The sequence below is a fragment of the Zonotrichia albicollis genome, chromosome Z, assembly GCF_047830755.1.
Source record: "Zonotrichia albicollis isolate bZonAlb1 chromosome Z, bZonAlb1.hap1, whole genome shotgun sequence".
Classification (NCBI taxonomy): Eukaryota; Metazoa; Chordata; class Aves; order Passeriformes; family Passerellidae; genus Zonotrichia; species Zonotrichia albicollis.
In genome coordinates this window covers 81,988,515-82,016,088 of record NC_133860.1, presented here as the reverse complement: position 1 = coordinate 82,016,088, position 27,574 = coordinate 81,988,515, and the positions used below count along the sequence as shown (strand labels likewise).

At 41.2% G+C, this 27,574-nt stretch overlaps 1 protein-coding gene across 2 annotated transcripts in view; it reads right to left on the bottom strand.

The window, feature by feature from the left end:
• Positions 1–27,574, bottom strand: part of EDIL3 (EGF like repeats and discoidin domains 3) — a 237,723-nt gene that overhangs the window by 48,779 nt on the left and 161,370 nt on the right. For both annotated transcript variants that reach the window (XM_074533230.1, XM_074533231.1), the window contains 4 exons: positions 26,601–26,782; positions 9,869–10,024; positions 8,643–8,787; positions 2,536–2,720 (listed from right to left, as the gene is read on the bottom strand). In XM_074533230.1, coding sequence (XP_074389331.1) covers positions 2,536–2,720; positions 8,643–8,787; positions 9,869–10,024; positions 26,601–26,782 — 668 coding nt within the window. The remainder of the gene's footprint in view (positions 1–2,535; positions 2,721–8,642; positions 8,788–9,868; positions 10,025–26,600; positions 26,783–27,574) is intronic.

Below are 27,574 nucleotides of genomic sequence, written 5' to 3'. Positions count from 1 at the left end.
ATACTTCATATTCCTAAATTATGGATGCAGCAATCCGAAACACTTGAAACCAAAGAGCTTAATTGTTGATGGCTGCATTTTGGAATACATAGGAGATTCAGAGTTATCTTTTCTGAGAGAAAACTGAGTAAAACAGTTCCAGCTCCTGAGAGAGGAGAATGTATCTCCAGAGTTCATCCAAAAGTGCAATTTGATGCATGATTCAAACATCACCTCTCAGCAAGCATCATCACAGCAGGTGCTCTGAGATGGATGTCAGCACACCAGCTTTTAAACTGTTGGTAGCCATGGTGTTCAGGCAAGGATACCCCAACAATGACATTTAGTCAGATCAGATCTGTTCAAGCCATCCACACACCCCAACAATGATCCTAAAAGGCAAACAGCAGGCTTTGCCCCCAGCTTTTCAGGCTTTCTCGTGAAAATCAGTGCAAAATATAAAGCAAAAAGTGCAAAATATAAAGTACAAAAGTGCAAAACATGAAAAAAAGGTGCAAAATATAAAGCAAGAAAGGCCTGTGGAGAACATTCAAAAGGCATGGAAAGCTGACATGGTAAATATGATATTGGTAAGCCAGCCTCTTCAGCAAAATCCAGAAGTCTGGGCTAAATGTCTGGCTTTAAGCCCGTTTCAGGGTACCATGGAATGATCTTTTTTGGGCTTAATTCTTTGTGGAATGGCTGAGGGAGTAGGGCATGCAGGCACATTCACGCTCTTTTCCTTACAAATGTGTTTTGACTAAACTCCGTGGAAGCAGCAGCAGGATGATAAACCTTTCAGTCAATGTGTTGTAAGGCTTCAATATAATACTCTGCGTTTTAAGGAAAAGAAAAACCACCAAAAATACCCACAGAGAGCTACCAGCAGGGAGAACAAGAATGAACAGATGAATTCAAATGATAGACATGTCTCTCTTATAGAATCATTACCTACACTGGTAGCATATGAGACTGTCTCAAGTCACGGCCTGAATTCAGAATAACCAGACTGTAGCAGAAGGTAATGACCACCTTAAACACTGAAGAAACAAGTGGATTTAATGTATTTTGGGGTTTAGTTTGCTGGATTTTTTTCTTTTCTTTTTTTTTACTTTTTTTTTCTCAAACATGAAATGTTAGGTTCCTTTTTTGAGGAAATATCATTATGCATAATGATTTTCAGGAAAAGGTAGATTGTTAATATTCCCTGGAATTGTTGAACTCAATACATAGCCATATGAAAAGCTAACTAAAGATTCATTAAGATGAATATTTCTTCACAAGTTTCTTTTTGACCGGACAATAGAAATTATTTCTTATAGTTCAAAGACTTGAAGAGATAGTGCAAGTGATAAGATTAAATTTGCAGGTTCAGGTAAATTCAAATATGGAAATACTACAACAGCCTGAAAAGTTTGAAAATATAAGGATTAACTATGCAGCCCTTTGTAGGGCCATCTGTAGTTAATTAAAAATACACTGTCAACCACAGGAGCAAGAACACACAATAGGAAATTTCTGTGGAGCCTCTGCACACCCGTGGTTTGACTGATGGGCTAAAATATGATGCAACCACCTCTCTTTCCTGTGGAAAAACATTTTCATCTGCTTCTCCACCATAAAGCACAGCAGTAAAATGTTCATCCTCTCCAGAAGTTACCAACTGCTCTTCCAACATGCTGCTCTAAAAGAATTTCAGCAGATTCTAGGATCTTCAGCTATTCCAAAGTTAAATAGATAGGGCAATTTCTCCTTCCTTTTATGGAAAGTGTATAAACTTGGGAGAAAAAAACCAGTAATCATATTCCTAACTTGCTTAGCAGCTGTAGGCAAAAAAGGCTAATATGTCATAATTTATATGTGGAGAGATTGCAGGGGGTTAGTAGCCATGTCTGGTGCTATTGAGGCTTCCCACGGAGAGTTGCACTGCAAAGTGGCAGCTGACTGAAAACACTGCTATTTTCAACAGTTCAAAAAATGTAAATGTGCCAGTGGCTGGTCAAACAAGCTCCCACACTGGTGATTTATTGAAATCCCTCACATTAGTGAGTTGTATGAATCACTCCTGGGCTGAAAACAACCCCTGTGCACAGGTTTATAATGGATTCAGGGGCTGAATCAGTCTTGCTGGCTCCAGAAGGTAATTTTGGGCAGCCTCAATTAGACAAAGATAATTTCTACGCGCGGGATTCGCTAAGGTGCACAGAGCTGAAAGCAAATATGCTTTTCCAGGGAGCCTTGGAAAGGCAGAGGGGAGGAAAATAAACTCATCTCTCTCAACAAATTAGGGGAATTCAGTGAATCAGATCTGCAACCGCCATTTTTGTTCATTAACAAAGGAAAACTGGGGCTTGTAGAAGCATCCCCTAGTATATTTTCCTGCAGCTGTGACAACAAAAACATGAAGATATGTTGGGCTTTCAGAGCTCGTGGCAGAGTTGGGAGGGTTACAGCCAGAAAAAGAAGAATTTGAACATAAAACTGAACCAGAGAACTGCCCCCATGCCTGAAACACAAAGAAGACAAAGAAGTGGGAAAATCCACGTGAAAATTTACCTGCAGCCACTGTGACTGGTCATTGTGGCCAGAGGTCCAGGCATTGACTTTGCCTTGCTTGTCCAGCCGGGCTTTCCTGGGCTCCCAGGCGAACATGTCCATGTTGAGGGTACGGAAAACGCTGGAGGCAGTGATCTGGAAATCCTGGATGTGTCCTGATTTCATCCCCAGGGGCTCAGAGCAACCTGGAACAGCAGGGCAAGATCAGTGGTGCTACCTGCTTATCTCTGTCAGGGGTTTAGGTTTTTTTGTTATGGCAGAGAAAACCTGCAATACTTGAAGAAAAAGATGTAATCAAGGCTATTGTTGAAGACACTCGAAAACAGATAAATGAAAAATAGTCAATTCCAGGCACTTTGTTTCAACAATTGCTTGGGTGAGTCAAAATCAAGATAGAGAATTCAACATATTTTATCCTGGCATAAATTTATGAAGCGAAACAAAATGAAAAGATGACTTTTGTCTGTGCTTATCTTATTTTTATTTTCCTCTCCCACAGGAAAATATTGTTTCCCCTCTTCTGTTTGATTTTCCTTATGCTTTTATGCCACCTCACATCCACCATGTGTTTGCTTACTGAACAAACATTATTTTTTTCTTAAAAACCACTGCTGCAGTAAAACGTTAAAAAGCACTGAGTTCTTTTACACTTCTGAATTATTTGACATCTAGGTAAAAATCCAGAAAGCCCAAAATCCCACTGAAGGAGGGAGAGCCCACAGAAAAACAGTTGTGGAGGGAGGATAGTAGGAGGATATCACTTAGGAGAAATCGATAGTTAATGGCTTATTTGTTTGTGGACATCCCACACTATTGAGTTATTTTGCCATAGAAAAGATAGATTTTGGGCTTCTCCCTTCTCTGTTCTGCGTGAAAAAAAAGATAAAAATAAAAACTGATAAGTGGCTCTGTGCTCCTCTGCCTTGCTGCTGTGTGCTGGGAATGTGGAAGGTACATTTGGATGCAGAAGACGGAGGAAACAAGATGAGGCAGCACTGAAACAACAGGATTGGAAACCAGAGAAGGCAGATGAACTGCATGGTTCTAAGATTTAACAAAGAAATCAGAAAAAGAAAGGCTGAGAGAGAGAAGGCTGCTAAGAAGACAGGAAAGGTGGATGTATGGCTGCAGGGGTAGAGTGACACTTGATAATTGGGGTAAAGTGAAAGATGGAAAAGATGGAGATGGCAACACAAAAAAATAATCTGTTTTCTCATTTACTTCCTGACTCAGCAGTCAAAAACCTGCATATAGGCAGTTATATTTTTAACAACATGATCTTTAATGCAGCATCTCCTGTATTTAAAATTTGAATATTGACATACTTCATGTTAAATTTAAAAAAAACCGAAAAAAACAAAAAACAAAACCCAAACAAACAAATGGAAAGCCAAAAGAAAATAGAGTTAACTTTTGAAAAAAAATCCCCAATCTTACATAACTGATTCTCAGTGCACAAATAGAAATGGCACAGCTTTGTCTGTGGAATGGACTCATTCAAAAACACAACAAAACAATTTTCCTGGGAGTGGGAGGAAGCAATTGGTAATAGGAATAAGAGAGACTAATCTGTTGCTTTGGAGAGGGACTTTGCTCATTATTAAATTCTGAAGTATCACTCCAGGATCACAAGGACTGTCAGCAAGAATGTTTCATCCAAGGAATGCTAAGGAGGCTCCTATCACAAAACCATGGGCTGTCAAAGCTGTGACTCAGTGCTGGCCCAATCCATCAAAAACCAGTTCTATCTTTTCTGGGTATTATTATTGATTTATGAAGCAACAGCTGTGCGTGCCTGTGTGCCTGTGCATGCGTGCATGAATTAATGGGATTTTACACTCGCCTGCCTTCTCCGTGGCCCCAAAGGGGGTGGGAAGACAGTTGTTAAAGGCAACGGGAGAAAGTGAGAAGAACAGTGAGAATCTGAAGAGGCAAACGTGGTGCACGCAGGTGTCAGGATGTCTTGGTGCCGTGTCACAGAGAGCAGCAGCTTCCCAGCCCCTGCCACAGGAGATCGTGGCTGTTTGGATGACAGAGACATAACCCTGCAGGGTCATCAAACCAGCACACGGCTTTGTGTCACCCTCACAGGTGTGTGTTTATAACGATGCTTATGCCTCCCTGAAACATCTCTTCTTCACTTCACTGTGCCTTTAAAATTGCTTTTCAATGTCCCTGTGAGAAGATTCAATTCCCATTTTTCTTTTTTGAAATCTGTTGAAGTTGGAGATAGCTGATGCAGACACTCGGCTACACCCAGTGGAGCATCTCAGGCTGGAATGTTTGAGGTGCTTTGGATGCCTCCATCTGTGATAAATTATACCTGATACCTCTGTATGTTTAAATATAACCAGGTATAAGTTTGCAGGTCCTATTTGGTCTAGCTGGATGGAGAACAGAAATAATGACAAAGAGTGGGGATTAGCACCTCAAAATTGGAGGAATAAACACAAAGGCTTTCCTCTCTTGACTCTTCAGAGGGAAGAATCTTTTACTCTTCAGTCTGCATCCATACTATAACCCTCATCTACTTCTTCCTTTGAAAAACTCAAACCCTCAAAGGAAATATTCAATATCCAATGTAGCAAAGGCAAACCCACAAATGGATCTGCATGCAACAGTCTGCAAGAATCTTGTCTTGGACAAAAATTTGTGCAGTGTTGGCAAAAGCAATGTATGTCAATTATTTGAGGGCAAAGGTAATTTTGTTTTGATTTATACTGTGATATTTTTTGTTTCTAAAAATTAAGATATTGAAAAAATTTTCATCATATTCTTGAATCATAGAATGGTTTGGGTTGATAGGGACCTTAAGATCATCTAGCTGCAAATCTATTTCCAACTCCTTTGCCATGGGCAGGGACACTTTTCATTAAACCTTAATGCTTTAAAGCTCCATCCAACCTGGCCTATAAATAACAAATATAGAATTCCTTTCCAGATTACACAGTTCTGAGGACAAATGAGGAAAGGGGAACCTATCTTTAACTGTAGGTTTGATAAAGTCCCCCTGTGTGTCAGCTTTGTGTGAATAGTGCCTAGAGGGACTGTTAGTGATGCCTCAGGTTTTAACTTTGATATTTTTCAGATTCTGTGCTGCTTTAGTGTGTGGGTCTGGGCTTCATTTTAGGGCATGGTGAGTTCTCTGCACAGAGCAGGGACACAAAACAATTCCTGCTCCAGCTGGGGAACAAATGATCCCAATCTCAGCCCAGGAGCACAAACCCCGTGGGCTGGAGAGAGAAAAACAAGCAGGGTGGGACTGCCTGGGCTAAAGCTGGAATGGGACAATGAACTGCAAGGTGCAAATGGAGCAGAACTGATCCCAGGGACAGAGCCCGTGCCTGCTCGTGCATTTTGGTGCCATTTTGGTTCATCTTGGGTGCAGCCCTGGCTGGGCTCTGGTGCTGCCCAAGGTGCATCCATTGAGGAGATCCTTTGGATAAATCCCTGCTTTATTCTGTAATTCTGTCTGGCCTCTGCTCTAGCTCAGTCTTCACAAGGCATCATTAGGATAAAGAAATAGCTACCAGGGAACAGCATACCTGAAGGAGATGACAATTACACACTCAGGAGCTTTCTCTGAGTGAGTCCCATGGGGGTGTGCAGGTTCTAGGGACCAACATCTCTCTGCAGAAACTGAGAAACCCCAGACACCAAGAACTGGCTGAATTGTGCACAGGAACCAACAAACATGACCGTGAGCAGGGGCTGCTTGCAGGGAGGCAGATGCTGGAGTGCAAGAGTGAATTCCATGAGTGAGCGACATTGTTGTGTGAGCACTGGATCTGCTGTTAAAAACAACAGCTTGATGCTGCCATTAATAACAGCCCAATGAACAGAGGCATTCTAATAAGCAGTAGCTGTGATCTGCTTCTCCCCTCACATCAATACTCTGTGGAGGGAAGGGAGGGCAGGACACAGAGATGTGCAAAACACAAGCAAGGCAGGAACACAGGGCCATGAAAATTAATGCCTAATTTATTGATGGTTGGCTCCACTAGCATTGATCCTGACTGTGGGTCCTGTAAGTACAGCTATTTATGAGACTAAAGCAGATTGCTTTGAACATTTTGCTGAAGTTTGTCCTAAGGAGTTAGCTTTTATGATGATCCAATGCTACAAGTCTCCCTCTGTTTATCACTCACTCTCTTCCCTCTCACCAGGCCATGTTAGAGAAGGCAGACCCCTCAAATTGCCTTTCCACCCAAGGCAGACCACCTGGAATTAAGAGAGAATTAGTCTATGTAATTACACCTTTCCTTCAGTAAGGCTGAAATTGCTCTGCTGAGCCTCAGCTGTCCACAGTTTTAAGAGATGATGACCTTGACATTGTTAGGAGACCACTGAAATTAATTCACTTCACTAGCTTTTACAGTTCTTTGAGCAAAACAATTCCTAGTCATTCTGGCAAGAACTTACTCTAAATTGTGGTTCCAGAAGTGGAAGACATAAAAAAAAATCTAATAGAACAAAGCACCTAGACAGGATTTTCTATTTACTCTTAAACCTATCTATATTGGAAAAGGGCTACACCAAGATTAATGCATTAACTTTTCATTTCTGAATCTGGTTTTGACTGAGAATTGTTTAACTCCAGCTGTTTTGATGTATCACCCATGAACTGGATGACTATTGTTAGTAAAGAGGCAGCCACACAAAAATCACTCCTAAATGAATCAGTGCGGTGCTCACACCAGTAAAAAGGTTTATCTCTTGGAAAAGGATAAAACATTACATGCTTTTTTGAATTTGTAAAGGAACACAGTTCTTGCAGAAGGTGGCTAGAGGTCAGGCTTTACATTTCAGAGCTTTAATAAGAATCTGAGGGAAGGTTTATATTGGGTCCGCTTTTTCATTTACTTTTTGCTACAAGATGCTATCCCTGCTTCTGCTAAACCCAGAAAACAAATCCAAACTGAAATCTTGATTAAAGCAGCCCAACCAAGTTGTGTCTTATTGGACTGGTCCTTGACACCATGGGAAGCAGGCTTATCCCTCTGAGGATGTCACAGAGCGCAGGGGTGGTGTCACCTCACAGCCACAGGAGGAATTTCCCAAAATCAGGTGTGACAATTGTGGCTACCAAGGGTCCCCGGCAGCTCTGGGGCTCAGGAACAATTTTCAGGCCTTGGGTGAGGCTCCCTGCCTTGTAGTCTGCTCAGGGTGGTACATTTTGAGTCCACCTAGCCATCAATACATGTTTAAATTGCTAAATGACCATCCCTAGAGGTATCCAAGGACTGGATGTGGCACTCTGTGCTCTGGGCTGTGTTGCAAGGTGGGGATCGCTCACAGGCTGGACCTGATGATCTCAGAGCTCTTCTCCAGCCTCATTGGTTCTGTGATTCCTGTGATCAACTGGACATTAAACCCACACAGGAAAAAAATTATGGAGTGTTAATGGGTTAACACCACACAGCCTTATTGGGACACATTCCTGTGCCCTGCAAGTGGCCATCATCACTCAGCTGAGCCAAGTGTTGCACTGCTGAGGGCACACCTTGAGTGTCCAGTTCTGGGCTCCCAAATTTAGGAAGGACTTTGGGACATTGGAGCATTGGCAATGAGGCTGGAGAGGGGCTGGGAACACAAACTGAGGGAGCTGGGGGCGCTCAGCCTGTAGAAAAGGAGACTCAGGGGTGCCCTCATCACTCTGTACAACTCCCTGGAATGTGGTTGTGCTCAGGTGGGGCTGGGCTCTTTCTCCAGGCAGCGCTGACAGAACCACAGGGTAGAGTCTCAAGCTGCACCAAGGGAAATATAGGCTGGATATCAAGGAAAAGTGTTTTACAGAAAGAGTGATAAAGTTCTGGAATGGCTGCCCGGGGAGGTGGTGGAGTCGCCATCCCTGGGTGTGTTTAACAAAGCCTGGATGTGACACTGATGCCAGGGTTCAGTTGAGGGGTTGGGGCTGGGTTGGACTCCATGATCTTGAAAGTCTCTTCCAACCTGGTGATTCTGTGATTTTTTTTAAAATTAGATAAAGAGGATGAAAGCAACTGGACAAACTCAGGCTGGCCAGGTGCATCTCGCAGGGGGGACAAAGCACGAGTTGTTGGGAGCAGCTGGAGGGGACGGAGGGCTGGGGGCTGTGGGGATCCCACCTGTGAGCTCGCAGCCAAGCAGCTCCATCCTGAGGGTGCAGTGCCTCCTGCACACCTGGGGGTACAGCCGGACGTACTGCGCCTTGATGGGCGGCGTGAAGGAGTTGGCGTACGGGGTGTTGTTGTCCACGTTCCCACGGAACACCTGCGGGGAAATGACGTTTGCAACAGCAAAATAAAACGTGTCAGGAGGATCCCTGGAGTCCCAGCGAGTTCCTGTGTCTCAAAAGCACCCGAATTGTTCTGTCTGTGAGAGGTTTTCCCCAAATTGCAGCTGGTTTAGTGCTGCCCATGCATGACACAAGTTTTCCCAGCAGAATGTCCTGCTGTGCCATTTTGTGATGGGTTTGTCACGTGGGCCAAACCAAGGTCTCTGTCCTGTCCCTCTCAGAAATTGAAGCTCCTCATGCAACTAAATTATGCCTTCTTTTCTTGATTAATGCATGAAATAGTTGCAGTTCAATTAAGCCTGCAATTATTTGCTCTGATTGATGTTCATTTTTTCCCCCCCTGGTTCAAGAACTTGATCCAGCTCCCACTGAAGTGCACTGTAACCCTCCCACTGATCACAGAGGGGATGAGTTAAACCCACCAGCACTTTTCTATTCACCCCTCCCTCTAACCAGACATCCCTGTGCTGTGTTTCTGCCCTTCATTATGCTCCTCTTCACACAAAATCTTAATTTCCTAACAGAGAAATTACATCTAATGCAGCGCATTTTGCCTTCTATGCAAACTTACACAGTAAAAGGTTTTTTTCCTGCTCTGTGTGCACAGCTCCATCAAAAAAAAGTGGTAACTATAAACTGTAAACACACACACCCCGCTGGATGATACTGTTTGTGCAGCACAGAGATTAGCATTGATGAATGGGCTCTGTGTTTCCAAGGGTTAAAGCTAATCTGCCAATGCAATAAAACGAAATTGAAAACAGAGCAATGAGTAATTACTGGTAAACTAATTAATATGAAAATCAGTTAAGTGTAATAAACAGGATTATTCTAGCTTGGGGAAATAGTATTTATGCAACCATCAATTAAAGTATAAGAAATTCTTAGCACAGAGAGATGCAAATTTGTTGATTTTTTTTTCTCACACAGAAAAATAATAACAGTGAAACCTATATCATACTGCCAGGCAATTAGGCTTAAATACCCAAGACATCTCATACTTCTAAAAGCTGCTAAACCATGAGATGCTTTCAGTAACAGATGACTCTATCTTACCATGTCTTCCTTCGTGCCTTTTACTTTGTACATTGTCCATGACTTCCCATCATTACTGTAGGCAATTTTGTAAGATTTCACGTATTCTGGACTTCCAATCCTCTTGGCACCTTGGGTTATAACTCCAGTGACTCGCATCTTCTTCTGCAGGTTTATCTGAAATAACAGCACACTGTTAATCTGACGGAAACAACCCTTGATTCCTTTAATTCACCTTTTTTTTTTTTTTCCTAAATGAGAGAAAAAAACCATAGCTGTAACATTTAAATGACTGTTTTTATATTTGCATTAATTCTTTTGATCTTTCATGAATTTCATGTGCAAATGTATAAAGCAATTGAATGAAAAAATTGAACCAAAAACTTGGACTATGCTTATTTCCTGTATATGTGCACATATATTATGGATATACAGAATACAACTGGGATATTGCTTAATTTTGGCATATAGGGTTACTCCTACATATTTTCTGCCTGAAAGGGAAATGAAACAGTGTGATAATTTACCAAAAGCTATATCTTCTCTTCTGTTAGAAGCCAATTTGCAATACCATACAAAAGGCCCTCAGCACCAAGTAAAACTTCCATGTGAAACTAAAACTACATGGAAGTTCTGACGGCAAAGAAATGAGGCTTTTTCTTGACTCTCACTAAAAATTCATATACCTAGTGATGAAGGCTGAAATGCTAATCCTAAAGCAGTCAATACCAAAATATCAATCAGTGGATGTGAACACTCCTCGTGTGCTTTTTCTGAGCTGAACAAAACTCCTTGAAGTAAAAAACGAAGATATGCTCAGAGCGAACAAATTCAGCATCACTCCAGCAGCCTTAATTCTGCCTCCTTTACTCCCCTGTGGCATGGAAACAACTCAGGGTGTGATACTCAAACCCAAGAGTGTCAGACTCAGTCTGTGGCAGCTGCACTCCCTCCCTGTCAGCTGAAATCTGTGACTTTTGCACCAAATGAAGCTCAGCAAAGAGCCTTGTGAAGGTGCAGGCAGATGTGCCGTGCAAAGAGATGAGTGGAGGTACTGCAGAGCAAACAACTGGGGCAGGGTAAATAATACTTTACGCTACATTAGCACCTGTCTCCTCAAAAATGAGTTTTATCTTTGCTCCCCAGTGGCTGGAGCTGAGCCAGGGCAGTCCCCACTGTTTGGAGCAGCAGTCCCAGCACAGGTGTGGGAGGACTCAGACGCAGATCTGCTGTCCAAATACCTTAATTGGTTTATTGTTTGCATTGTGGCCTGAGGACTTTCTCCCCCTTGGTAATAAAATCTAACCTCTGTGAAGGATGTAAGCTGATCAGGCTTTGGTGTTCTAAGATCTCTCTGTGTGCACAATAGGAAGCCTCTGGTTTCTTTGTCCAAACTGTAGAATTCTGTGGTTTCTTCTGTTTGGTTTTTTTTTTTTTTTTTTTTTTTTTTTTTTGGTTTTTGGTTTTTTTTTTTTTTTTATGAGTCTTTTTCTCTGAGCTATTTCTCAGCTACTTTTTTGGAATAGTTGGCTTTTGGTGTAATTTTACCATAGTTCTCCCTATAAGAAATTATTAAACACCCACAACCTTTGGATTAACAATGTGTGTTTTCAAGGTTTAGACCCATTGAGAGAGGAGAAGCCTCCTATAAAACCACCAGATTTTTTACAGGATCTTCCCCACAAATACCAAGAAAACTCAGGAAGGTGTGCAATTCCACCGGGGAGAATGGACTCACAACAGGAATTCAGACAGGTATAAATTAGAAGAGATTCATTACTTTTTTCAGCCTTGGAAAACTTCTTTTCCCCAGTTCCTGGTCCCTCAGAGGGGAAAACATAATAAAATAAATATGTTATATTTGTAAAAGGACAGCTCCAGAGACTACCATTAGTCCCATAACTACATTAAAAATGTAGGTAACATGGAATAGCATCCAGTTAAAGATTTACGTAAGTCTCTTATGAGTAGTTCATTTTCTATGTGGAATTTCAGAATATTAATTAACAGGCAAGTAAACCAATTTTCCATGTATTTACAAAATTGCTAATAATGAAGTGAATACCATCTGCAAAACTAAATTAGAAAGCACAGGAAAACAGAAACCAGACATTGATTATTTGCTGACTGGTAGCATCTTCACATTTCACTGCATGGGAAAAGGAAGGTATAATGCAACACTAAACAAATTTTGTTTGATCCATTGATGCAGATAATAATATTTTTTTCAGCTTAATTACCAATTTTTCTATTTCCAGGTAATAATCTTTGGGGTTTTGGATGAGAATTTATGGGGATTTTATTTCCCTGTTTACTTTCAAAGGATAATTTCTAATGAAACCATGGCACTAACCACTGGATGTCCTATTCCCATTTGCAGAATCTTTCCTTTTAGAGGCTTTCTTGATCAGTGTCCATCCTTTGAGCCACAAACTGAGCTTTATTTTTAAGCAGTATTGAACTTGATGCAACATAAGAAGTAAAACCAGGCTGCCTTGTTTTCCAAGCTCTACACATCCTGTCAACGTTTGCAGAAAAATCCCAAGGAAGTAGGAAAAAAAAAATGCTTTCAAATGCCCATGGCTTGCTAATATGGAAATCCCTCCTGGGCTAACACCATGCTTTTCAGTGAATACGGATACATCAGGAATTAATTTTCCCTTTGTATCTTTGGGTTCTTTAATATGATTTAAATTTTTCAAGTTCGACCTCAGCAGAAATTGAAAATACTGCAACTTTAGCAACGGCTGTAACAAAGCAGGGTCCAAACTTTTTCCTATTTAATATACCTTAGTAGGAAGATCTGAAGAAATGTGAACTGCATCCTTTAATACTAAAAGCTTTTTCAAATGTGTTTTTCTGTGCCAGGGTGAGGGAGAAACAGCTCAGGAAGCTCTGCTTTGTGGATTAGGATCCAGGACATAAAATTATACATTTTAATTACATCTGTGATGCTGTTTTAAAACAAAGAGGTGAAAGTCACCAGGATAGGAACAAAAGAATAATATATCTTTTTTAAAAGGGTAATGGATTCACTTCTTAAGGATCCCTTATCATTACCTAGATGAACTGGAAAAAAGCAAGGATGAAAGAAGATCAATAGTGTTTTGAGAGATTTATCTCAGTAATTTAAGTAACAAGGCATGGTAAAGGCCTTGCAAGAAGAAGACGCAGGCATAGACATCTGAGGAATCTACTTACAGAGGGAAAGAGAGAAAGGGAGAAAGAAAGAGAGAAAAGAAAGGAGGAATGGAAGGAATGGAAGGAAGTGGCGGAAGGAAAGGAAGTGGCGGAAGTGGCGGAAGTGGCGGAAGTGGCGGAAGTGGCGGAAGGAAGTGGCGGAAGTGGCGGAAGGAAGGAAGGAAGGAAGGAAGGAAGGAAGGATCAGTTTTACCATTTTAACATCTACCACTTAAATTTATTTTAGGAGCAATGGATTCAGACGTGACACTCAACCTCTGCTCAAGGGCCTGCATTTAACAGAACCTCAGAGGGGTCTCCTGCATCCAGTGGCTACCAGTGAGGGATCTGGCTCACCCAGGATATGCCAGGGATTTGGCTGCAGTCCGAGCACACCCCATGCCCTAAAACCTTATGGCACAAACAACATTATGAAACTCAGATAAGGTTCTGCTTGACACCTGCAGGCTGTGGAATCTGCTCTGATGGCCTTTGCATGTCAATGAGGAGGATTTCTGGGACTGGAATGAGTGATGAACATGGAGCTGCTCAGGTAAAACTGTGTGTAAAATGAAGCCAGTAGTTAGACACCAATGTATTTAAATCTGGCTCTACAAGAACTGGATTATGCCACATATGGGGTGCAAAGTCACTGTGCTGGTGTGGAGGAAAGCACAAGGAGAGAACAGGCATGGAGTCAGCTCAATTTATGTGAATTCAGGGACTGTGGCAAGAAACACCACCTCAGGTCCCCTGCTGGGTACACAACTGCATGTTGAATTCATCCATGTAGCCAAAACAAGTCAAATAAAATCACTTGAGGCAGATACCCTCTAGAGCAGTGTATGACTGAGAGCTGGGGAATAAAATCAACTCCTTTAGTGTAAGAAATCCCTGAAATTCCTTCTAATCTTATTTGTTTCAACCACCAAAGTCCTCCCAACTCCATGATTACACAGAGCACTCTGATGGTCACAGCAGGTTACAGAGTCATGGCCTTTTCTCCACAGGAGAGGAAAAAGGGACCAGGGTGCTGTGCTCACTGCTCTCAGCACTGGTCCTGCAGGAGCGATTATCTATTAAACAATTTTCACTAATGCTCTGGACTCCAATGATTCACTCCAATCTGTTTGGGGATGCTAAATTGTTGTCTACACCAAGGAAGACATACCCAATCTAGATTTTACTGGAACCTGGAAAAAATCCATATTGCAAAGAAAATAAACGAGGAGGCCTTTTCCTCTAAGAGAAAGCGGTAATATGAACAAAGTAATTTCAGGAGTTCCTGTTGATTGTACAGTGCACCATTTTCAGAGGCAATTCAGAAGCAGACTTGCAAATTTGCATGGTGTGTGTGCAGCCGCAATGGTAGCTGTGAGTTAATGCAGGAGCTTGTTTTTCACAAACAAGTCCAAAGGGCTCCACAAAACAAAGGCCATCAGTAACTCCTCAGCACGGTTTACAAACCTTAGAACCATAGGGAAAAAAAAAAGAAGATTAAATTCAGAATTGTAATGTGTGAGTGTAACAGCACAGCAGGGACTGGGACAGCTCCAATGGAAGGTGTTCGTCTTCCTATTACAATTTATGATCAAATGCTAGCATATTCACTTTGCAGGAGCTATAAAATGGGCAAAAAGATAAAAAAACACCCAACTGCATCCGTCTTATCTACATTATTGCAGGCAGGAGATGAGAAGAGGGATGAGAAGACAGAGTGACTTTAGGAAGACCCCTACATGATGCTCCTGGACAGAATCCATAGCCACATTCCCCTCATTTGTTATCTCACTGCTAGCAATAACACCGCTAACACTTCCTGCAGAACAGCCTCATATGAAGTGTTCCTCCAGAGCAAGCTTTCCAGAAATGCTCAGATTAAAGCCTACATGAAACCTTGGGTCTTTGAGACCTTAAATGTAGTTTTAGATTCATAAACAGAAGTGCATTTTATGGAGAACAAAGGTGTTTACCTGTTTCAGTTATGAGATGGAATAGTGTTGTCATAAATAATTCTTCATCTTTTCTAGCACAAAGTAAATATATCTTTACTGCTACTCACCATTACTCACATAAAAACAGGGTTGAATAAGAGATCAAGGTTATACTGGCATTAAAAGATTTATTGCAGCAACTCTTCCCTGCTGATCTCATCAGGTTTTGAAGGATTGAAATTTAATTTTTTTTGCCTCTTCTCTCTTTTTTTTTTTCCAGAGTCATAATTCTGACAAAGCTAGATAGAAAGCACGCAGACAAACATTTTCTGATGAAAAATAGGGATACTAGCATCGAGAAACATAGAAATGTTTTTTAATAAACCCATGAAACAAACAACCTGACACAATCCCCTCAATCCTGGGAAAGTCAGCGGGTCTGAAAGCTCCTTCCAGTGCTTCCTTTTTATTCCCCAAGGTTATTTCCTCCAGTCTGAACAGGACAAACTGCTGTTTCACCCTGGTGCCAGAGCAGCTGCAGAGCTGGGCTGGTGATGAGGATCAGGAAGGGCACAGCAGGTCAGTCACTATTAACTTCCCCTTGCAAAGCCTCGCTGGCACCTGCACACGAGGTGCTCATCTGTCTTGCCTGTCTGTGGCTTTTTGATACTCTCCTAATCAGCACTGTCAGCAGAGCTCCCCTGGATTTAGTTCAGGGCATTAATGCAGTCAGCACAGTGGCAGTGATGTGTGTTTTAAGCAGCACACAGCGAGGATATGCAGTGATTTATCCACAGCAGCACCCTTGCTGAAACGCTGGAAGGAGGTCTGCCCCACAGAGAATAAACATGTTTTATTGTAAATTATTCACGTGATAGTGTAAATTGTTGTAATGCTATAGGCTAGGAGAACAAATGCTTGTTACAGGTTGCTTTGAAAATTATAATTCCCAGCATGGTTGTGGGATTGCACCTTGAGGACAGACCAATTAAATACTCAGGCTGTTTCTGATCCCAGCCCATTTTGTTTCACTTATGTGGATGCAGGTCCAGCAAAGCACCCTCATGACTTTGCTATTACATCCTCTGAAAACTCACCCTCCTGCTGTTTCCAGTTTATCACACCTCAGGGTAAGACCAAATACCTCTCAGGACTTCCCTCCACCCACCCGCATCTCAGCCAACCCTCTAAAAACAAATTCCATCCTCAGTGAGACTTATTCATGTACCTGCTTTAAATTAGACACGCAGAATCAGAGATGCAAATTGGACCAATAGTTTAATTTGCCTCTCTGTGAAGAGATCAGAATATAGGTTAGACCCTACTTGTGTGGAAAGCATAAATACAAGGATTGTTTGGCCCACGTAATGCTAATGTGGGGGAACATATGTTATGAGAATTATCAAAAAGCACCTACTTCATTTGGCTTTTGTTGAGAACTTTCAATTTATGCCTCAGAGAGTTTACATAATTAGACAGACTAAAAAACTTGCTTAGTCTGTTCCTTCTTATTATTAAGTCATTATTTTAGTCCCAAAGGTAGTTGTTATGAATGCCATTAACAGAGTTATATGAATTATTCAAACACTGGTATGTTTAGACTGCCATCTCAAGAAGGGGCCAATAATCAATCTCACATTGTTCTGAGGTTTGTAGCCCTGAAAAATATAATTTTATTTGCAATGTATTGATCACATGAGTATTAACTACCTGAAACTGAATGTTACCTAAGAAACACCAAGGTCATTTATGCTATTATTAATTTCTTCACGTGCTTTGAACTTGTGAAAACTCTTCCTGCCTTTGGAATGTTAATGGCTCTTAGAAAGAACTTCCCCACAATGTCTAGAAGACATCCTGAAGAATCAGCCTAAGAATATGTAAATAAAAATGCCAGTGAAAATATCTCCATGTATTTCCTCTTGTAAAACAGCTTTGATCAACAGCTCGTAGATCTGGAAGATGTGATGTCAGACTCAGGTCAAAGCCACATACTTTTCTTTTCATCCTACATGAAAACTGTCTTCCTTCGGGAAAAGAAGGGAATTCAAAAAGGTGCAATATTAAAATCACTGTGAAAAAAAAACACTCAGGGAAATTTCTGGTTGTGAAATAACTTCAGATATTGGGAGGTATTTTCTGTCTCACACTCTCCATCTGTTTTTATGGCACTTTGGCAGATGCACTCTGGTAAAAACTCTGAAGAAAATGATGATCTTCTCTCGAGCCCCCCAAAAGGAGAACTGGGAAAAATTCCCACTCTGGCTTCAGTGGGCTTTGTCTAGGTCCTATGCATGTCCCCAGACCAAGAAGTCATGGAATTATAGAGTTTCAAGGTTTGGAAAGACACCCAATGTACTGATTAAAGGAGTGTTAACCATCTGAAATCTGAGAACTCTCAGGAGATCACACTTCCCTGAACCTGTGAGATCCCCACTGTGAGATCCCATTGCACATTCCCAGAATAAACTTATCTAGTGATAACAGTGCTATCAAATGGTGCACAACCTTATTAAAACATGCATCTTCATCCCCTTAATTATTAATTGAAATGTTTTATTATAATTAAATATTTTTATTATAATTGAATATTTTTATGAATTGAAATACTTTTATTATTAATTGAAATTAGGACTCAAAAGTAAAAAAAAAAAGTTCATATAGAAATGTTAAAAGTTACCCTTTGGTGAGATTTTCTCTATTCTTATGCATGTTTTTCCTCAGAATATTTTTCCTTCTACAAAAATTTGCAGGCCAAAGATTAGGTTAAAAAAAAAATTACACATTGCTTGGTTTTATGATAGACAATCTTTGAAAAGTCTCATTGTGCCAGTCAAGGCTTGAACCATGTCTTTTTATCTTAACCAGTTATTGAAGAAGAAGGTTCTAAGAGTGCAAGAGTAAAATATGCTCCCTTTTTTCAGTTCACAGAATTAGTATGTGGCATAAATTGGAAGGTCTTTGAGATGACAAACACATGCCACCTTTTCCAGGGGAGATCAAGGAGGGTGAGTTGACTTCAGCCCTGGTTGTCTGTGGCAGTTCTCATGCTGCTGGTGACTTTCTGTGCTTCCAACAGCGATGGAAGCTGAGGTGAGATAAACTTGGGTTGAGAAATGGGTGAGCAGCAGGTCCAGAGGGCTGTAATCAGCATCATGGGGTCTGCTTAGAGATGTGCCACTGCTGGTATCCCCCAGAGTTCAATACTGGGGCAAAGAATTGTTTAACTTGTTCATCAATGGGTGGATGAGGCATCCTCAGCAGGTCACTAACCACATATAGCTGGGACGAGAGGCCAAAACCCCTGAGGGGCTTCATATGCTTTGAAATTGTGAAGCCCTCCAAAGGGACCCTGACAGGTTGTCGAATTAGGTAGGGAAGAAATGTCTGTAGCTTAATAAGGGACGTGCAGGTCCTGCACCTGGGCAGCTCCAGGTAGCAGCAGCACAGGCTGGAGGGGACCTGCTGGGGTTGCTCTGTCAGGAAGCACCTTGGAGTTCTGGTGGGCAATGAGCGGTCCCTGACCAGCAGAGCATCCTACAGGCAAGGAAGGTTCATGGGATTTGGGGGGACTTTGGGAACAGCACTGTCAGCAGATCAGGGAGGGGATCCTGCCCCTTTGCCCAGCTCTGTGAGTGGAGTGTCCAGCCCTCTGAAGGCACATCTGCAGTGCAGTGTCCATCTGCTCCTCAGAAAAGGAGGACAGGGAGCTCCTGGAGCAGCCCCAGAGGAGGCAGGAGGACAGAGGTGATCCAGGGAAGGCTGAGGGAGCTGGGGCTGCTCAGCCTGGAGAGGAGCCCCAGTGAGAGAGGCCTCAGCCCTGCCTGTGCCGGGGTGTCCCAGGGTGTTTCTGTGTCTCTGTATCTCCCTGTGGATTCCATCTGTCCCAGTGTCTCATTTTATTGCAGAAGTCCTATACCTTCTCAATGATTTCTCATGGACATCTCCTCCTTCTTCTTCACAGCACAACCAACAAACTCCAACTCTTTCCTCACCCAGCTAACCCACTCTTTTGTAGCACTCTTCTTCTTATTGGACACGCCTGTGGTCTGTTAAGGGCAGGCCTGTTCCTAATCTTTGGTGGTTAGTACAGCTGCAACTCCTCAGGGGTGAGACTACCTTCTGCACTATTTTTGTTTTCTGACATTCTATGCCCCCACATCCCTGTCTGTCCTGTCCATCCCTGTGTGTCTGTGTGTCCCTGTCTGTCCCTGAATATCCCTGTGTCCCTGTCTGTCCATCCCTGTGTACAGAGGTCAGAGCAGACCCAGGCCCAGCCATGGCCCCAGAGCCCCGGGCAGAGCCTGAGCTCAGCCCAGTCTGTCCCTGTCTGTCTGTCCTTGTCCCTGTGTCTGTCCCCATCTGTCCCTGTCTGTCTGCCCCTGTCCCTGTCCCTGTCTGTCTGTCCCTATCTGTCCCAGTCTGTCTGTCCCTGTCTGTCCGTCCCTGTCTGTCTCTGTCCATCCCTGTGTGTCTCAGGCCCAGCCATGGCCCCAGAGCCCCGGGCAGAGCCTGAGCTCAGCCCAGTCTGTCCCTGTCTGTCCTTGTCCCTGTGTCTGTCCCTATCTGTCCCTGTCTGTCTGTCCCTGTCCCTGTCCCTGTCTGTCTGTCCCTATCTGTCCCAGTCTGTCTGTCCCTGTCTGTCCCTGTCTGTCCGTCCCTGTCTGTCTCTGTCCATCCCTGTGTGTCTCAGGCCCAGCCATGGCCCCAGAGCCCTGGGCAGGGCTGATCCCAGCAATTCCCCTCACAGGAGGCAGAGCCAGCCCTGGGCAGAGCCCACAGGCGCTCTGGGGGCTCCAACCTGGGAACATTCCAGAATTCCCTGGGCACAATGCCCTGGGCTCTGGGGTGGCCCTGCTGGAGCAGGGAGGTGACACCAGCTGAGCCACTGTGGGCCCTTCCAAGCTGGCCCATCTTGGGATTGCGTACATAGGCCTGCTTTCCACACAAAAAAAATCCCAATATCCTGACATGTAGTCTTACTTTATCTTAAACGTTGCTCCCTGAACCTTAACTTTACTGAAATAACTTGAAACAACCCTTTCCTAGAAGTCAAATCTAGCAGGACAGTAACTGTGAGTGAGGATCATTGGCTTTGCCAGTTTTTAAGCGAATGTTTAGAAGGTAAAAATTATTCATTTGGCTATCACACATCAGCATGACATCATCTCACAGATTTGGATGCTGTCATCCCCACAAGGTTATTAGGATACCCACACATCTTTCCATTATGGACCACCACACAGATGCTGGGACACCTTTTATTTGCCTCTTCCTAATGCAATAAACAGCGTGGACACGCCTTTGTTCCCTTTGGTGTCACCACTTTTTAAGACTTGATTGCTTTTCATATCATAGTGGGAAATGGGAAAGGAAAAATCTAGTTGGAATGCAGAGTGTTGCAGATGCAGGGGATAAATGTGTTTAAAGGACCTGTTCCTTTAGTCCTTCAGCCACATTAGGTGGAGTAATTAAGGAATTCTGGCATGGGGGCTGACAGAGCACATTATGGATGGTGTTCATAACAGCATCAAGCCTCAGTTGCCACGGGGATGCCGACTCTGAACTGGCTGTTTTGTGCACCCAGAACCTCAGCCCAAAGTTGTTGGAATATGTTTGTGCCTGGGATGAAAGCAGGAGGTGTGACAAAAAATGGACACCAAGACTTGGGATACCAGGGATTCTGTGGATGACTACACTAAGGAAGTAGGCTCCCAGCTCCTTTGTTTTCTGCTCTGAGTACATAAACTACATTTTTGGCCTGTAAGCTAAATGTTTAGATGCTGAGGGAGGTCTGCAGAGAGCAGACACTGGTATTGAATTCACTGGAGTCCGTGAATTTATGGCAGGCTTTGGCTAGCAGACAACCTCTTCTAATTCCTGCAGATCAAAGGTCCTGTGTGGCATTGTTTCAATTCAACTGCACTTTCCTTATTAGCTTCTGTTCTCCACAGCCAAGGGCTTTCAGGTACTTACTGCCTCTCACCAATATCCTCCAAGGAAATCTTTCTATGATATTCAGCCAAATTTTGAAATATTGACAATAAAAAGAAGATCTTTAACAACTTTTCAGCATTTAACTTAACAGCTTAAATCTTCCTATGTGGTGCACATCACCTTACAGGATGACTCTGAGACAGCATTTCATAAAGTTCACCTGACACTGAGATGAGAGCTACATTAAGTGATATAAAACATTCAGTGACAGGTATTTTTGGAAGCCTGTACACCAGTGCTCATGAATGAGGAAATGAACTTTGACAAAATGAATGGTTTCACAGATGGCAGTTTGCTTGGAGCTCTCACCAACAGATGTTTGAGTGAATGTTCTGCAAGGCCTCTGTGTATTTTGGGTTTTATCATTTCATTAGCAAATAGCTATCACCTGGTGTGTACTTGCTCTTTGGAAGCTCTTGATGAGGAAGCTGTTAACTTTTTCTTTTCCCTGGCCTTTTTTTTTTTTTTTTTTTTTTGAGGAAAAAACCCTACACAATGCTTTTTGGTTTTCTGCCTGGGGATAAGAATGATGGAACTCAAGGTTTTTTTATGCAAGTAATTTTATGTGTGTGTCATAGTTGTTGTGATTAGCTTTGTGAGATTCATAGTCACAGATTTAATTATGCCAAGGGACTGGAAGTCCCAAAAAGGTGAGGCTGAGCACCAGAGGTGGGATTGAAACCAAAAGTTGTTTGGAGATGCTTGTAACAAATTAAGCCTCAATGAAAATATAAATTCTACCTAACAGCAAGAATGTTGCACAATATATTTAGACCTTTTTTTTAAAGCATTTTCTGTGATTTTCAAGAAAAAAAAAAAAGGACTAAACATATTAATTCTAAATAAGACAGGGATCAGGGAAATTTTTTGCCCTGACTCTGTTGGGCTAGGTCCCTTTCCATCACAGGTGATCTTTTTTATTAAAAGTACCTGCAGCAAAAGTGTTTACTCATATCTTCAAGAAATATAGTGAAGAAATTTTCTTAAATATGGGCATAGTTATTAAGAAAGCTGAATTAAAAAGGCAAAAAGTATTATTTACAACAGACATGCTGAAATGGTAAATAAACCAAATGTATTTTTCTTTGGACTGGCGTACTAATATATTAAATTGCCAATCAGAGGGTGGGCACATTTTCCATCAAACTGTTGAATTTCTCATTATTGTGTTTCATTTGAATTTTAGCACATAATTTCAGAAAAGCCATTTGGGAAATAAATTAGAAAAATTAGAGAATTATAATTCTCTTTCCATATATTCCAAGTAAGACTTGTAGCTTTTCCATTTTGAAATTATAACTTGATTTTCAAAAATTGATTGCAAACAGAAAAACATATAAAATATAGATGGAAAGGGATGAATTCTTTGAAGAAGAAACCCCAGATTAAATATTTGAGACCATCTTGTATGCAATAAAAACTAAAAGAAAAAAGCTAAATAATCAGCCTGAACCAACTTTACTTCCCATTTTTGATCCTTCATTCAAAGTGAGCACTCTACCTGTTTTGTAAATTAATCCTTCAAACCTCCAACTACCCATAATAATAACATAAATATTTGAATATTTTATTTTGAAAATTTGTAAGCATACCAATGTCTCTGGAGAAACAGTTTATACCATTTTAGTAAGAGATAACAAATATATGGGTTTTGTTATTCCATTGAGTACTTTACATTTATACACAACAGTCCCCAGCAGCAGGTCAGGTGTTCAAACACATCTCCCACGTAGTGGCATGATGCTCAGTAATTCGTGCATTTCCTCAAAACTCTCCAGGTGTAAGCTATGCTGGAATCTGCTCTTGGTGCCTGTGGGTTTTACACTCTATAAAAACAATTTCCGTGTCCAAAAGACCACAAAACACTTAAAAGTTGTGAATAGGGGAAAAATAGATGAAGAAATATGAGGATGGTTAAAACTGGGAGAGGAGAAGAAGTGTAAGGGCACAGGCATGGATTTCCTAGGCTGGAATTCACTGGAGAGGAGTAAGATTCAGAAAGTCCTGCTGGCAGTTTGTGTTTTTTGTTAGATAGTAATCCATAGGCAGGATCATATCCATGATTTTGGATATGGTAGAGGGATAACAGAAACAATAATCCTGCCCATGGCCATACCTATTCTGATTCATACTGCCCTAAAAAGAACAACTAATATAGGAATAGAAAAATACAGGTGCAAGGAATGAGCAGAGATGAAGTGAAATCAGAATGAAACAAACCAGCATTTTTTTTAAACTGTAAATGCAAAAGGACAGAATGGAAAAGAGAAACCACAAAAAACACAAAAAAAAAAAAAACAAAAAAAAACAAAAAAAAAAGAGTTTACAAAGAAGACTCATTACTGGAACAGTCAGTGTGAGCATTTTGGCTATACTTCTGGACCAATTAATGAAAAATGGATGTATGTGATTTTTTTTTCTGGTCATTGTATTTCCAACCCACAAAAGTTAATATCACTAATAAAGTGCTAAGCAGTACACAGGTGCTATTTTATCACAGCCAACCTGTGAGGAGAAACAGAGGTCAGGAGAACTTTAAAAGGCAGATATGACTTACTCAGGCTTTAATTTGCTTCCAAAAACATGGGCAGTGACCCTTTAAATCACAAGCCAATTACAAGCATTGTAGTGCCTTTACTAATTACATGCTGAGAGTGTAAATTTAAAATGGCAATTTCAATTTTCAGTTCATTGGGAGAATGCAGGAAAATGAAATTGCATGCTAATTAGTTCATGTGTATCAGACACCTGAAAGATTAGAGAAAAAAAACTTCTGCACTCATTACAAGTGAGTTATAAGCAGAACACTCAAACCTTTTATTTGCCAGGCTGCATATAAATAAAGAAATTAAATGACAAGGAAAATTGATAATGATGGAACAAGGCAAAAATAGCTACAGGCTTGTATATAATCATACTTTGAGGGACTTTGCCCATTATACATGGCTTCCTTGAGAATTTATCTAGCATTAGAAGCTCCAAGAGGGGAACAGGAGATTGCTTCAGGTTCAACCACGCTAAATGTTAATTTGCATGTCCTAAAAATGGATTTTCTGGCTCTGTAACTTTCCACTTAATCTCTGCCAAGCACTCACACCCTTTTTCAGTGCCTTCTTTTGGACCAGGTGCTTTGTCACTCAGAGCAGCAAGGAAAAGGTTCCATGCACAGGCTGCTCCCAGCGGGCTCTGGGCAGAGGCTGGTGACACAACAGAGTAAAAACCCAAGTCGAGGGTTTCACATCTTTTCTCCCATGAGCCAGAAATTTATCCCAAATCTGACTTTTTGTACCACTCCAGAAACATTTATGAAGCATCTCCCCGGGCATTACAGAACCCATGCAAAAATAAAATGTGGGATTTCTGCTCCTCCTCTCATCAAACTGTTCCCCCATATAAGGGTCAGACAGTGTTTATTTCTTAGAGCTTATTTCATGGTTGAAGAACAAGAAAGTGCTCTGATGTAAAGATCTATTGTGCATACACTGTGAGTCTGTGGATATCTCCACCTTGCCAGACCTAAAAAGATTTTCTGCAGAACACCTTCCTTCCACCTATCATCTCCCTAAAAAAGTTTCAGATTTTCTGCTTCCAGGCGTTTTAAAGAAAGAGAAAAGTAAAGAAAGAAATCCTCTCAAGGCTTCTGCTCTGAAATTACAAATAATATTTTTAATTTTGCCCTGAACTGAAAAAAAAAGAGGATTAAAAAATATCACTTGGCAAGTTTTGTGAAAACAACAGACTAAAGTTTGTTTTGCAAGAAAAATGAGAAGAATATAAGAGAATGTTTAAAACACATTAATTCTATGATGTAAGCTTGTCAAAAGTCCTTAAACCCCATGGTTGTCAAAATTACAGAATAACCTGTAAGGGATTGGAAGAACCTCCAAAACTCAAAAAAAAATAAAAAAATAAAGAGAACAAATTCCTCAGACCTGTAGCAATGGGTTGAGACTCTAGACACATTTTCTCCACTGGCCCAAGGATGTTCCTTCCATGTAAGAGCAGAGGGAAGATTTCCCAGGGAGCAAAATCCAAGGGAGCCCGGCAGCTGCCCCCGTGGTGCCAAGCACAAATGTGAAAGCATCAGACCATTAAATATCCCCATCCATCTCTTCTCCTCAAAAAGACATGTCTAGGGGGCCAGTGCTAAATGATTTTGAAATCTTTCTCCAGCTTATTTAATAAAGCCTACACTCTTAACACAGCCCAAAAGCTGACTTTTTCACTATGCATTAAAATTACATTAGCTTTCTACTCCCAAGGAAATAATTCTGCTCAGGTCCCCCTGCATGATCCTTTGCTGTTCTTTTCAATGTATAAATTTTACAGACTTCCTAACCCCTCTGATCTTTATGGAGGAAAACTGACTAACAACACATTCAAGGGCCTTTGTGTTTTCATTCTGCAATAAATAACAAACAGTAGAACCAGTTTTGCTTTTCAGAGGTGACAAAATCCAGCACTCCCACTGCAACAGTTTCAGAAAACTTCATCAAACAGTGTGTTGTGTCTGCTCTCCGTACAAGAAAAATGAGCAGGTAATTAGGTATGCTTCCCCCCTAGATAAGTAGGAGCCTCTCAATAAAATTAAACACGGTAGTCAGGGAAAAAGCATTGATTGTGAACAAATATTAATGCAATGTACACCAAGATAGCCTCAAGAAGAGAGTGTCTGACACAGCTGAGGGCATTATGGACAGTTCAACTTAATGTTAGCAGATAAAATGCTCAAATATCACAGTTTTGCTAAATCCTGCAGTGGTTTCACTGGAAGGGAAGCATCCTCCTCACACATTGACCATGAGGATCAGTGCAGAAAGTTTTCATATGAATATCCAACTCACTAACCTTTATTAACCAACAGCTGAAATTGCCAAAGCTCTGCCCAATTCTCATATCATGAAAACACAACCCAAGCAAAGAGCTACAACAACCACTACAAAATTACCTTCATAACAACACTGCTACGGGACTTCATACTTGCTGCTTTCACTGAAGTCATTTTTTGGGCACAGAGAAATCCAGTACACAGTAAGGGCACTGCCATTTGAATCACTCAAGCAATACCATGCTTGAGCGGGATGAGAAAATGTGTATTTTCAGCCCCATGGATGTGTCTGAACTAACAGCTGTTTCAACCTTAATTAAAACAGTTCCTGTTACTTCCAGTAGCGCTTAACCTGTGTGCCCAGAGCAGCTCAACAAAGAGCACCAGCTCTTCCAGCATGCTCTGGCACTGCCAAAATAATACTTCAAGGACTTTTAGCATGTGCCAGGATAGCTCCACCAAGAACTAAATCTATGGTGTGCTTCTAAGGAGCTGACCACCAAATACAACCTATGTGGAAAGCAGTTTTTTTGAAAGGAGCCTGCATAAATCTGCTTCCACGGTTTAGAAGCCACAATGGAACATATGCACAGGGGTTTTTTTTAATTAAAAAAAAATTAAAAGGAGCTTGTGCATTTGTAAAGTCAAGATTATCACTGTTTTGCAACTAAATAGTCCCTTTTAGCCTGGGCTATGTCTCTGACAGTGAATAAGAACCTAGCTGTTCGTTAACCACTTGTCTTCATCAGTTTCTTAAGTGACACTGGCAATTGAATCAAGGATGTTTTTTTCCCTCCTCAGCTCCATCTGTTACCTGAATCCAGGGCCATCTGTCATTTTCTGCTGCAGTCCAGGCATTCACAAGACCCTTCTTATTAAGCCGTGCATAGTAGGGGTACCACTTCTGGAGTCCAAAAAGAGCTCGGTGAGTGGAGGATGCCGTGATTTGTTGGTTTGACACAATCCCTCCTTCTATCCCTAGTGGGCCAGAGCACCCTGCAAATGGGAAAAAAAAAATTAAAAAAAAAAATTGTCTGAAATTATCAACTCTTCTGAGCTCCAAGTCACTGCAATTGCAGTTGAATACAAATAGATCCAGAATATCATGCCAAATCCAGCTTAGAAGAAATTAAATGTGTTTTCATCAAGCATTCATCCTCATTTTGTTTTCATCAAGCATTACTTGTGGATTGAAAGGCCTATTCAAATTTTTTAATTTCTACAAACAGGTGATATAGTCAAGTACTTAGAAGAAATTCAAAGTACTTGACTTGATCACCTGTTTGTAGAAATTAAAAAACAAGTACAAAAGTATGGCTTGCAAATAATTATTCTCATTATACAAGTAATGAAATGGATTAAACGTTCAATTTCTTTTAGCTTATTCTAGCTGAAGATTTGTGATTTTGGGTTTTATGGACACAACGAAGGAAAAAAAAATCTCAGATTCAGATACTGAAATTATTGTTAAAAAGTAAATTTAAAATCCTGTAATTACTGTCAAGTTCCATATTGCTGCTCTTCCCTCAAAGTTCAGCACTTAAACAAAGTGCTACAAATTGCTATTGCAGTTATCTCTAGAATTATGAAAATAGACATAAGTTATCATTCAGTCACATTAAAAATATTTAAAGGTTTATCCATTTAATCAGCAAGACTCAAAGCATGTATTTAAGTGAAGTGCTCCAGTTTTCATAATTTTATGTATGGTATTCATCATTACTTTATTCGCAAGAATACTTGTAGACCTAATCTTTTTTTAAAATCAAGATATTTCTGCATACATTG